Below are 12,186 nucleotides of genomic sequence, written 5' to 3' on the forward strand. Positions count from 1 at the left end.
ATGCCGTGGCAGGAAGTCAGCGGGCTCAAGGCCCTTGTGGGCCTAGGGCTGAGGTCAGGCAGGCGCCTCTGCGTCTGCTGGGCAAAGGTCAGGTTGGCACGGTGGGGGCTGGGCGAGTGTGGAAGAGCAGTAAACACATTCGAAGTTGCCCTAAGGACATGGGGGAAACTGCTTGTTTTAAAAATCTAACTGAATTCTGTCGCAGCTGACTTCAAGAGCATGGTCAAAGCCATTTGTAGCAGGTGCTCCCCTGGTCTGGGTTGGAGGCATTTCTCAGTGCCTGGAAACACCAAACCATGCTGAGGCCCGCACAGCCCTGTTGTTCGTGGTCTTGAGACTTGGCTTTCCTAAACCGTCCGGAATGCCTCCTCCTCCCAACGTGGGGCGGGTGGCTGAGAAGTGGCCCAAATCAGAGGAAGCGTCTGGAGTACCCTGAGCACTGTGGGGACAGAGTGAGAAAATCGTCATCAGTCATCACATCAGTAGGTGTCCAGGCCGGGAGCGCCCCCTGAGCTCAGGTGGAAGGTGACTTGCTTATCTGAGGCCTAAAGTTAGTATCCAGCCCTCGCTGAGGCAACTTGATGAAGCTCTTCACCACTATCTGCCCTGCTTAGAACAGTCCTGTAGACGCAGGTGACACTGGTTCTTGGACTAGCAGGTGCTCAGACAGCAGCTGCTTTGCAATTTGCGCTCTGAGGTTGTCCCTTGTGCCGGAGGGTTGGGGGGGGCTCTGCTCAATGGGGTCTCAGAGACTGCAACATTTGTAGCTGCTGTTTGCAATGTGAGAAAAAGCTCGAATGACATGACGGAAGCTTCCAGAAGAGGCGCACAGATCCTTCGAGCATACAAATGGATACTCCAGGCCTTGTATCATCTCTGGCAAATAAGATGTATCCCTCACAGCATTGGGAGGTGTTGAAGAGCCATCTGATCCACTTCTTTTTATTTTCTAACAATATAAAAATCCAAACCACATAATTGAGGCACATAATAAATCTTTCAGGATCATGATTCCCCTATTTGGCTGTTTACTTTAATCACATCACAAACGAATGATCAAATTTGGATTTGATTATGTGCCTATAAAGATAACCAAGGAGTAATCGTCTGTCAAACTCTCCTCAGACAATAGCTGGCGTTACAACACGCCAATTACATTTTTATCAGGTAGTTAAGTTAATTACCTGTGGTAAATGTGTTTGTGGGACAAGAGGAGATGGCTGTCAACATTTGCTGACCACTTTAAAGTGCTGCCTGAGGTATGAGAGAAACCAAGGAACAAGAGTAGTATGCAGATGTATTTACACCTGCTGGTGTCATATAAAAGCCAATCAAGTTTTTAGGCCGAAACCTGTGCATCTTTTTTCCACCACTAGATGGCTCTGTGTGGTTTCTTCTCAGAAGAAACGTGGGCTCCCCGGGAAATTCATGTTTGGGAAGGACCACAAGCCCTGAGTGAGGCATTGTCAGAGCTGGGCAGTCAGTTTGAAGCAGTGACTTCAGCCTCCCTTCCTTGGTGAGAGAATTCGTCTCCCTCGGGCCGCCAGTGTCCCTGGCCGCACTCTGTGCCGGTGAAAGCAGTGTGTGGAGCCTGCACCCTGGCGGGGCCTGGGCCTGTTTTGTGTATCGCCGTCTTCCCAGGGCTTAGAGCAGTACCTGCCTCCCGCTGGAAAATTCTGCTTCACTCACTGTGGGTGTCGTGGAAAACCACAGGCTGAATCAGTGTCGGTTCCATGCTGCATCAGCCTCCAAATAAGGGTGCCGTGCCTGAAAATCTCCCCCGCATGCAAAGATGGCAAATCTTTACATAATCTTTACATAATTTTTAATATATGACTTACATATGACTTTGGCATTTGTCTTGATAATCCCTTTCCTAGCTTCCGTTCGGAATGTTAGGCACATTTACATCCCTTCCCCATCAAGCCTAGGCAGTACCAAAGGGAGCAGTCCCTGTTGCTAGGAAACCTGAGGGTTTATCTTATTACCTACAAAGTGTTTTCTTTTCCTGCCAGCCTAAAAGCCTCCAGAATAGTTTCACTGCCTTAGACTTTTCTGCTTGCTCACCATGTATTAACTTTTTAAATTCTCCCTTTGGTGTTTGTTTCTGCTGAATCAGTCACTATCCAAATTCCTGATCTCCAGCCTCCAAAATCCTGTTGCTATAATCTTGCCTCTTGTTCTTTTGTCCTTCTGGGATAATGTGCCCTTTTGGGGAAAACATCCTTTCTGTCATTTTATTAGGGTTTCAGAAGGAAGAAGTGAAGTCATGTTCAAGCCACCAATTTCATAAGAAGCCCAACCTGTGGCCTCTGCAGGTCATTTACTCATCATGGATACCCTGTAAGTCTGTCCTCATTTTTCAGATGAGGAAACTGAGGCACAGAGAGTTGACTAATTTGCCCCAGTCCACACAGCGGGAGGTGGAGGTGAACAAGAATCCGTTTCCAGATCCCTTCTCTTCATCACCCACGGGGTCACTTCGCCCCTCTCCTGTTCCCTGGACCCACGATTTCTTCCTTCTTGGTTTACTCTTTATCTTGCTGGGGTACTCTGTAACTTCCTGAGAAAGAGTATATGGGAAGTAACATTTCCGGGACCTTGTACCTCTAAAAATATCTTTTGTCTGCCCTGGAACTTGATTGTTTGGCTGAGTATGGAATCCTAAGTTTGAAATATTTTTTTCCTCAGGATTTTGACTCCATGGGTAAAATTAAAAGTTTTGCAAGAAGGAAAGAGAAATCAGTTTACTGCACGGATCAGCTGTTACCAGCATTGATATAATCGTGTTAGTAAAAATATGGAAGACGGGTCTAACTAAATTTGCAGTGTAATTCCGTAACATAGCAAGGGGATTGAGAGCATAGACACTGAAGTCAGACTGCCCTGGGGCAAATCCGCATCCCCCCACCATTAACTGTGTGGTGGGGCCACGTGCTTAACCACTCTGACTCAATTTCCTCATCTGTAAAATGGGGATCATAACAGAACATGGGGCTGGGGAGTATTAAATGAATTAATACATGTGAAATGCTTAGAACAATGCTTGCCACACAGTAAATTCTATATAAGAGTAAGCTATCGCTTCTCGGCCTTTTGGCTAAGATCAAGTGTAGAGTAACCTAGTATTGTTATTTTATAATGATTCCATTTAGGAGAATGGAATGAGAAGTGTGTGTGTGTGAGTGTTAATCTTCATATTCCATAGGGGAAAATCAATAGAAAATGCCTAAAACGGAAAAGTCAGGAAGCAGCACTAGAAGAGTATTATTTAAAGATGTATAGGAACATACCCCTCAAAATAAAAGCTAAGATGAATGTAAAATGGTTGCCTCTGGAGAACGTGAATTGGAGGGAACCCCGGGGTAGGGGCCGGGCGAGGCAGAGGTGTGTTGTTTTTCATAATAAGCCTTACGAAATGGTGTGACTCTTGGTACCTCTGAAGTAGACCCCGAGACATGGAGTTGTGTGCAGGATTTATCAAGTGCTTCCAGAGGAAAAAGGGAGGGGTGCTGGCCAGGGCAGGGGACACAGGGCCCAGCTCAGTCTGACCCCACCACAGGCAAGTTGATGAGCCTGTCTTTCCTGCACCCACACCCATGGCTAAGGGCCAGGTGCTCCCGCCCACAGGTGGAGGAGGCTGCTGCAGCCCCCAGGTGTGCCTCTGGGGACAGTCCTGGGTGCTGGCGCCCAGAAGGCTGGTGACAGGCCTCAGAAATGTGAAGGAATCTGGGCGGTGGCCATCTAAAGAGTTAAACTCCTAAAAATATCATTCAAAACTCTCCAATTTGTATCTGTAGCCAGATGCTCCTAGACTTCTACATCCAATGGGATGGGCAACAAACCCAACTCGTCCTGCCTCAGGGGACTGTGGCTGGAGGCTGCTGACATATTCTTCCCAAGAATGTTTGCTGGATTTTTGCAGGTAATACCTCAGTGCATACTTTGCAGCACGAAGTAGAGGAACCACAGTGGGGTGGGGTTCTTTCTTGGACTCGGAAATCACTCAGGTAGAAAGCTGCTGCTTCGTTGGTCTCTGCGCCATGAGTGGGCTGCAGCTCTAAATATTTATCCTCATTTATTGTCACTGCCACAACCCTATGCATTTAAGTAAAAACAATAGTGCTGAAGTAAATTTTAGTACCGTTATAATACTCAAACAGCACTTTTATTTTTCCAAATGCACCCAGCAACAAAAGATTTTTTATTGTTCAAAGTAACTTGGGAAGAGGAAAACTGGCCCTTATCTTTTCCAGAGGACACTGCCCTGCCTTTCTCCTGCATACACATACTTGTATTTATTGATAAATAGAAGCTTAGTAAAAGGTTCATATGTGATGACATGATTAAAACTCATCAAGTCTTTCTTTACCAACCCTGCTATCAATATGAGGCGGTCGCATGCAATGTTTTTAACACTTTTTACCACTAAAACAGCACTGGCCCAGTGTCAGCAGGAAGGCTCTGTGGTACACCCCTGAGGGTCACGTGGGGCTGGCATGGCATCTCACACAGACAGCCCCGATAAATATCTGAAAAAGCTAACCTGAAGCCGTTATATGCACGTCCACTCTCGTTACCATGGCTACCATAAACACATCTGTCTCTCTGTGGCATTAACCAAGGGCACAGTATGTGGTAGGTCTCTGTGGGAGGTGAATAAGTAAGCCACTTGTTTATGGACAAGATTTATTGTCACAGACCATCCCATGGGAGAACACGCTTCCTTTTATAATAGATGACAGAGCCGCCTCTCCTGGGCTGCCCACCCTTTGGGCAGCTGGAGGACACCATTGAGCGGGAGTCAAGCCCCATTAGGAATAGTCACTAACTCCAGGACTTAAAATTGTGACAACAGAAAGCAACCAAAAGACCTAAAATTCTGAACGAAGTTGTCAGCTTTATTTAGTCTCAGCTGCCCTAAGCATTAGTTTTGAAAAATCTTTTTGTACTCATTTTCTGGAGCTCAAATTCTTAACCTAGGGTCAAAACTCCATGAAACTGTGTGTAATATGTTGTGCTTAGACGTGTATGGGTAGTTTCTGGGACAGGACCTTGGGGATGACCGCCCAGCTGTAGTGATGGCCAGATGACAAAGGTAGAGCTTTGAGATGCAGTGGAGTATTTATTTTTACTAGGTCTGGTCGAGGAAGTACCCATATAAAGCAGTTTACTTAACCCTATCCCCAATGGGGAAAACAATGATGAAAGACCTAGAAAAGAGGAAACCCGAACAGAAGCATGCCATTGTGCTCTAGGTACAAACAGATGAAGGCATTTGCTCTCTACACCAGAGGCAGGGGTAGACAAAGGAGGCAGCAACTGTCCTACATGTGCTCAAATCCCCTTTTTTAGAAGATTAGCATTTGAGACCAGCTATTTTCACTTCTCTATAGATCACTGCATATTAATAGAGGTCCTTTTGAGATTCTGGGGCAAGTTTCTATCATCAAAGACATTAGAAATGCAGTTTTCTATGATTCTCCCTGAAAGTACTCAAACATGGCCCCAAATGTCCCAAGGAGCACAGAGACCCCCCTTCCCATCTTCCCATCCTCTGTCCACACAACCCTCTGACTGTAGAGAGATGGTTCGTATCTCGGGAGCTGGCCCTGGAGACCAGCAAGGAAGAACTGGACCAGGTGGCCCGCATACATTCATCATCTCCTGGGTCTCACGCTGCTGGTGTAGAGGCCGGGAATCCCCTGAGCACGGACTTTGGAATAAGACAAACCCAATAGTCCGACAGCGCCAAGAGGGAGAGAACCTGCCTCGAGTTTAAAACCCTACCCCCAGCCTGGGCTTCCCCATCCTTTCTAGGAGAGCTGATTTCTTGTCATGACATCTTGCTGTTTCTACGGAACCCCTGGAGATGTCTTGTGTCTGCAGAACTGGGGACTTTAGGATTAGGGCTCTTCCAGGTGAAGCGCCTGTATCCAGCCAGTGACTCCATTTGTCCGTCTGTTCTCCATCCCTCTTCCCTCATGAATTCACCCAATCGTTTAGCAGTTGTTCAGAAAGGGCTATAGAATAGGCCTTGCTTGACGTTTTTTAGCAACTGGACGACAGAATTTCCCTTTATTTCTAGGCTTTATTTCTAGAAGGAAGGAAGAAAACAGTGGGGTGACAAGAAGAGAGGAAAGAGGGAAGAGAGGCCATCAGAGCTGTGTGTGACTCGGGCTGCGGGTGAAGAGACGGTGGGGTTTGTGACAGGTCAGATCAGCTGCTGAAGGTCACCGTTACCGTATCCCAGAGAGTCCAAGGTGACAGTCATGACCAGACAGTGGAGGAAATAAAAGCCCAAGATCCCAAGTTCAGAAACGAGAGAGAGCTCCTGCAGTGCTGGCCCCGGACAGAGCACTGTGCTCCACGGGTGTGCCCACCTGTCCCGCTGGTCCCTATGTTGGTCATGGGGTCGCTCTAGCCTCTGAAACCTCACTTTCTAAGGACACTTAATACATATTTTTTAATGAATGGATGTTGCAAAGAATATTTAAAAAGTTGCTTGCCTCCCTGCTCTGTGCTGTGAGGTAAGCAGTACACATAGATCTCTAGCCTCAGAAAGGGTGCAGGTTTCACTCTAAAATGTGGTTGATAAACAAACACCTCCACTTATTAATAAAGGGACTCCAATAGGATTATATGGAACCCACAGACGTAGGGACAAGAAGGGGACATCAAAAGTGGGAGCCTTAGGGATGACTGTGCAGGCATGTCACCATTAGACAGTCAGCCGACACAGAGGCCCTGCCCAAGGACATGGGGCTTCCTTACGTGAGAGTAGGAAAAATAATGTCTAAAATGAGATGGAGCATTTAAAGGACTTAATATAGAAACTGATCAAAAATTGACCTACAATAATTGAGAAGAAAAGGGGGGGGTGTATTTCAAAGCCAATGTATAGAATACAAGAAACTTGTGAAGCATGAGAGGAAATATAAAAAAATCATAGACATGCTAGAAAGCAATAATTAAGTTTCTCGTTCAAGCCAAAAATTAATGTTTCGTGTGAAATGTTATCTGGACCAGTCAATGTTTGACCAAGGGAAACGCCGTAGAAGTTTCCACTGTTATTTCTGCTGCTTCATTGCAGTGGTGGGAAAGGTATTGATTCAATCCAGAAATACTTATTGGCACCCGCCATGTGCCAGGCCCTGTGCTCGGCGCTGGGGGTGCAGGGCTGACTGAGAGACACGGAGCTGCCCCAGAGCTTGCAAAGAGCTGCCCGGGAAGATTAGTTAGACGACTGTGGTGAGGTGGGCGAAGAGCTGTGAGGAGGGAACGGCAGGGCACTGAGGGGCATGGCGTGGCCACCTGGCCCTCTGGAGTGGGTCTGGCAAGCTCTTTGGAGGAATCAGGCTGCCACCTGATGAGCTGACCTTTGCTAGTTGTGAGGGACGGCAGGGAGCAAGGAGAGAGTGCTTGTGAGGACAGGTGAGGGCAGGTGAGGACGATGGGGGAAGTCTGAAGGGAAGTGAGAGAGGGCAAGTGTGTGCAGTGAAGGCTTGGACAGAGAGGAAGAGAGAAAGGAGGCGGGGACATAATACTGGCTTCTCTGAGGCATTGCAAGGGCACCTGTAAGGAGGTGGTGTCAAGCGGGGCGTCCGGCGGGGTCTCTGCTCCCACTCCCCACATAAGAACGCAGGACATGGCTAGGCCAAAAAGGAACACCCACGGAGCCATAGGTAGGGGAGTCATACCACTATACTCTCACTGGCGGCTGGGTTGGAGACACAGGAACCAAGAGCCACACAATTCTCAACCCTCACTGTGCCGTTTGCAGGCTCAGCCACCATCTTCTTGCTAGCCCCCATTTGCTGCTAGCGTAGCCACGGCAGTTATATTATTGCCCAGTGGCTCACTGGTTACAGTTGATGGCCAACTAGCCACAGCTGATGGCCATTTAATCACAGTCGATGGCCATTTACTACCTGAGCCAGCACCTTTCTATGCGAGGCCGAGAGCCTGGAAACTGCTTTTTGGGGCTCTGTCCCCACAGGTGGGCTTTCTTCTAAAGGCTATGGGACACCCCTGAAATCCCTGACTTTGGGAAGGATTTCTTAGCCATAGTATGCAGCATTGGAGAGGGTGAGCCTGGTTGCAGGATGCACCTGGAGCTCAGGTGAGACGAAGGTAGACTGGACCAAGATGGTGGCAGGGAGGCTGAAGGGGATGGGTAGATTCTACCCCTCAAAGAAACCAAGAAGCCATCCATAAATAGGGCAAGGACTCCCTAAAGATGCCTGCTCAGCTCTGCCAGGGTATCTGGTGGCTCAGTGACAAAAGCTGGCAGAGGAAACTATCAAACACAAAAGTCTCACACAGGCTATGAATAGAAAGGGCACATTCCAGCCCCTGACCTCGTGGGTAAGCAGAGAGCAATCAGGTCTGGCTCACTAGATGGAATTTGGCTACTCCAGACTAAAATGGGTGTGAAGCAGGTGGGAGTGACTAAATACAGGACTGTGGCACTCCCTTGGTAGGGCCATTACAGCTGCAGGAACATGCGATAATCAGACGGAAGTGAGAGGAGGGCCAATTGGAGCAGCCAGGCCGAGCTATACAATGAGCCGACAAGCAAGGAGTAGAATGGCAGCGGGTCTAAGCACTGTCCACTGGGTGATTCCAGAGGTCCACGTGGGGCATTCAAAGAACAGGTGCTGAGAGAGGGCAAGAGAGCTTCCTACAGAGTACAGCTGGGAGCAAGGACAGAGATACAGGGGACAGCCTGGGGGCCTCCTCCTGCTGGGCAATTAGACAGTCGGTGACTCCTGGAGGCTCTCTCCACATTCAGTGGAGAATGTGGCCGAGGGGTGGAACCTCTCTTGCTCAATCCCAAGGCAAAGTGCAGGGAACTCATTCTTAACTGTTGTCGTCCAGCTCCCTTCGGTTTACCCCATTCATTCACTTTTTGTTTGAGGCACTATGTGAGAACCTAGTGTCGGTCACAGTTTACAGATGTATCACACTTGTGTTTGGCGAAGGTGTTCGCACAGGTCATAGTAACCATGGCGACGAGAGCTGACATCTGCCGGCAACTCCTCAGAGCCATGCATTTGCTGCTACGTGCTTTACACATATTTTCTCGTTTAATCGTCACAGCCTGTGAAGTAGGTTCTCTTGTTCTCAGTTGATCCATGAAGAAACTAGGCACAGAGAGGTTAACGTGCCGAGTTCTTACATGATGCCCATAGAAACTCTGTGAGGGAGGAAGGACAGGGTCTCCTATTTTATAGATGAGACAAAGCTGGTTGGGAAGAGTTGCCCAAGTCATACTCAAGTAGTTAGTTAGGGCCCAATCCAAAGGTCTTTCTACTGCACATCTGTAAAAGAAGAGCACGTGGTTCTCTGCTTCTTTAAGTTAGAGGCGTGTTTCATGGACGATGTCCTGGTTTCTTGCTGACCCACAAGGGCAATGGCCTTAGCTCACAGCTTGGCTGTGCTGGACCCATCTGGGAGGAGTAGACATTGGAAGATAAATTGGGATTAAAGGGGCGGCACTTTGAAGAGTTCCCAGGACAGTCCACACTCGAGCTACTATGTCCTGTTATCACCATGACGACACTCATTCTGGCCACACTATGTATCTGGTTTTTCGGTTAGAAAGAAGCTTGTATAATGGCCAGATGCTGTGTCAGAGTCCCCCCTCCTGTCAGAACCCTCTTTGTTCTCTCCTTCATGTGAGTTCGGGACCACAAGGTCTAGTTATTTTGTGTAGTGCAAGACTGACGCTGTGTGCTGGTTATGCTGCATAACAAATTCCCCCCAAACTTGGTGGCTTTAACCAACACACATCTGTTCTCTTACAGTTTCTGTGGGTCAGGTATCTGGGTACAGTTTATCTGGGTTCTCTGCTTCAGGGTCGAATCAAAACAAGAAGACCCTGGAGGTGGGGGAGGAGAAGAGATTAGCAGTTTTGAATATGTTGAGTTTGAAGCTTTTAGATGATTTTAAGAAACTATCGTTCATTTTGCTGGGTATGATAATAGAATTGAAGATTATATAACACTCTGTATATGTCTGTGTGTGTGTGTGTGTGTGTGTGTATACTATATATATAAAATCTGTTAGAGCTAATTATCAAAATGAGATAATACAAAAAAATAAGGTGCTGTAGGAAACTGCTTTAAAATACTCTAGCAAAAAAAGGGTGCGGAAGGTTGGGAACGGAAGCAGTCAGATGAAACAAAACCAAATCGATGGCTGTCGAAGCAAGCGGACGGGGTCTCCACTATTCGCTCTGTTTTTGTGGATGCTTACCAGTTAGGTGATGAAGATGACAGTGGTGATGAGAGCATGAATAGGCAGAGAGGAAGAAGAGCACACACTCTTCCTCTCAGTGACCTGGCTGTGAAGGGAAGAAGTGAAATCATGCCACAGAGAGCAGGAGCACAGGGACATAAAGGAGTTTGTTTGGAAGGTGAGCTTCTTGAGCATGTTTGTTGGCTGAGGGGAAGTACCTGCAGAGAGAGTTTACCCGTTAGTTATTGCCACAAAATTGCCGCATAACAAACCATCCTACAAGTCAATGGCTTCCGATCTTTGATTGCCACAGATGTGTGGCCTGGCTAAGGGTCAGCTGATGGCAGGCTGACTTATCTGTGCTGGGCTCAGCTGGGATGACTGGGCTTTGCTCCTCGTGTCTGTTTCCTTCCTGGGACAACCTAAAGCAGAATTGTCCTTGTGGCAATGGCAGGGGCACAAGAGGGCAACACACAAGTTCTCTTGAGGCCTAGGCATGGAATTGGCATGCTGTCACTTCCAACTTAGAGGATCAAATCAAGTCACATAGCCGAACTTAGAGTCAAGGAGAGAGAAAATATCTCCAGCTCCCTTTATGGGAGGAACGAAGTCACATGGCAAAGGGTGGATGCAAAGCTGAGGTGATACATGCAATCTGCTAGCTAGAACAGGCTTACCAGAGTTCTGTCTAGGTCACCGCACAAGACCCATAACCCTATCCCTTCCAGGCTGAAGCTGTTTGAGCTTGGGGAACAGCCTGAACCCCCAGTGGGCCAAAGACTCTCTTTCAGGAGTCATTAGCCATGGGGAGTTAAGGGGCCAGATTATGTAAAGTTGGGACTGCTTGGGTTGAGCCAAAACCCTTGGAAAAACAGTCACGGGCAGAAACTCTGAGACTTACAGAAGCTGATCTGCAGAGACAAGAGCGGATGGAGAGACAGGCAAGGATGATCAGAGACTTGGGACTGTGAGGGCCTGAATCCTGGGAGAGAGAGGAGAAGGGGAAGGGAGTGAGAAGAGGCAGAGGGAGAGAGAGGGAGGGAAGGAGGGAGGGAGAGAGAGAGAGAGAGAGAGCACGATAGCAAGCAAGAATGCAGGAGTTAGCAAGACACACACACCCATGCAGGCACATGTGCATATATACATATATGCATACCCGTACACAGGTGCACACACTTATACAGGAATTGAGTGGGGTGATCTAAGAGATGCCCAGAGAGCAAAGGAGTGATTCTAAGGAGTGATTCTGACCCAAATAGAGAGAAACGAACTGTGCAGACAACTCTGATCCTCTGAGCCCTTTGTGCAATTGGTACAATGAGATTCCCTTGAATTTTTACACTAAATCCCTTTGTACGTGGATTAGTTTGAGTGAGATTATGTTCCTTGCACAGAAAGATTCCTTCACGAAGACGTTTGTGTAAAACTTTAATATGTCACCCAATGGTTCGTGGTTATGTTTATTTAACTAACAAATAATGTCAGCTCCTAGTATGTGCAAATCACCTTGTTACTAAGGATGCAAAAAGAATATGATCTAATCTCTTTCCTTAGGGAGATTAAATCAAGATTAGGGGAATTATATATTAAATTATATTCCTGATTAGGAACCCAACACATTTGAGGACTGTCTGCTCTGTGCTACAGAAAGAAAGGGCTACAAAAGCTCAAAGACAGAAAATATGGGTGGCAACTGTCATAGTCAGGTGAGGCTTATCTGGGGGAAGAAGGACTTGATCTGGGCCGGAAATTGTGCCCAGGGTAGGAAGGAGCCTGGAGGGGGCCTGAGCCCAGGGACCCCATTTCCCACCTGAGCACTGTTACCTGAATTGTAGGAATCATGGCTAGAAGGAATAAAAATGCTTTGCAAATACCAATCTTGCAAACTTAAATCTAGAAAGTCTCAGATGTTTTAGGGAAATGATGCTGGCAGCCATTAGCGGG

At 47.5% G+C, this 12,186-nt stretch overlaps 1 protein-coding gene across 1 annotated transcript in view; it reads left to right on the forward strand.

Annotated features, from left to right (window-relative positions):
• GTF3A (general transcription factor IIIA) overlaps positions 1-12,186 on the forward strand; it is a 27,514-nt gene continuing 15,328 nt past the window's right edge. Inside the window, exon 1 of the mRNA XM_033104046.1 lies at positions 1-87. Within this exon, the coding sequence (XP_032959937.1) occupies positions 1-87 (87 nt within the window). The remainder of the gene's footprint in view (positions 88-12,186) is intronic.

This window comes from Rhinolophus ferrumequinum, chromosome 4 (assembly GCF_004115265.2).
Source record: "Rhinolophus ferrumequinum isolate MPI-CBG mRhiFer1 chromosome 4, mRhiFer1_v1.p, whole genome shotgun sequence".
NCBI lineage: Eukaryota > Metazoa > Chordata > Mammalia > Chiroptera > Rhinolophidae > Rhinolophus > Rhinolophus ferrumequinum.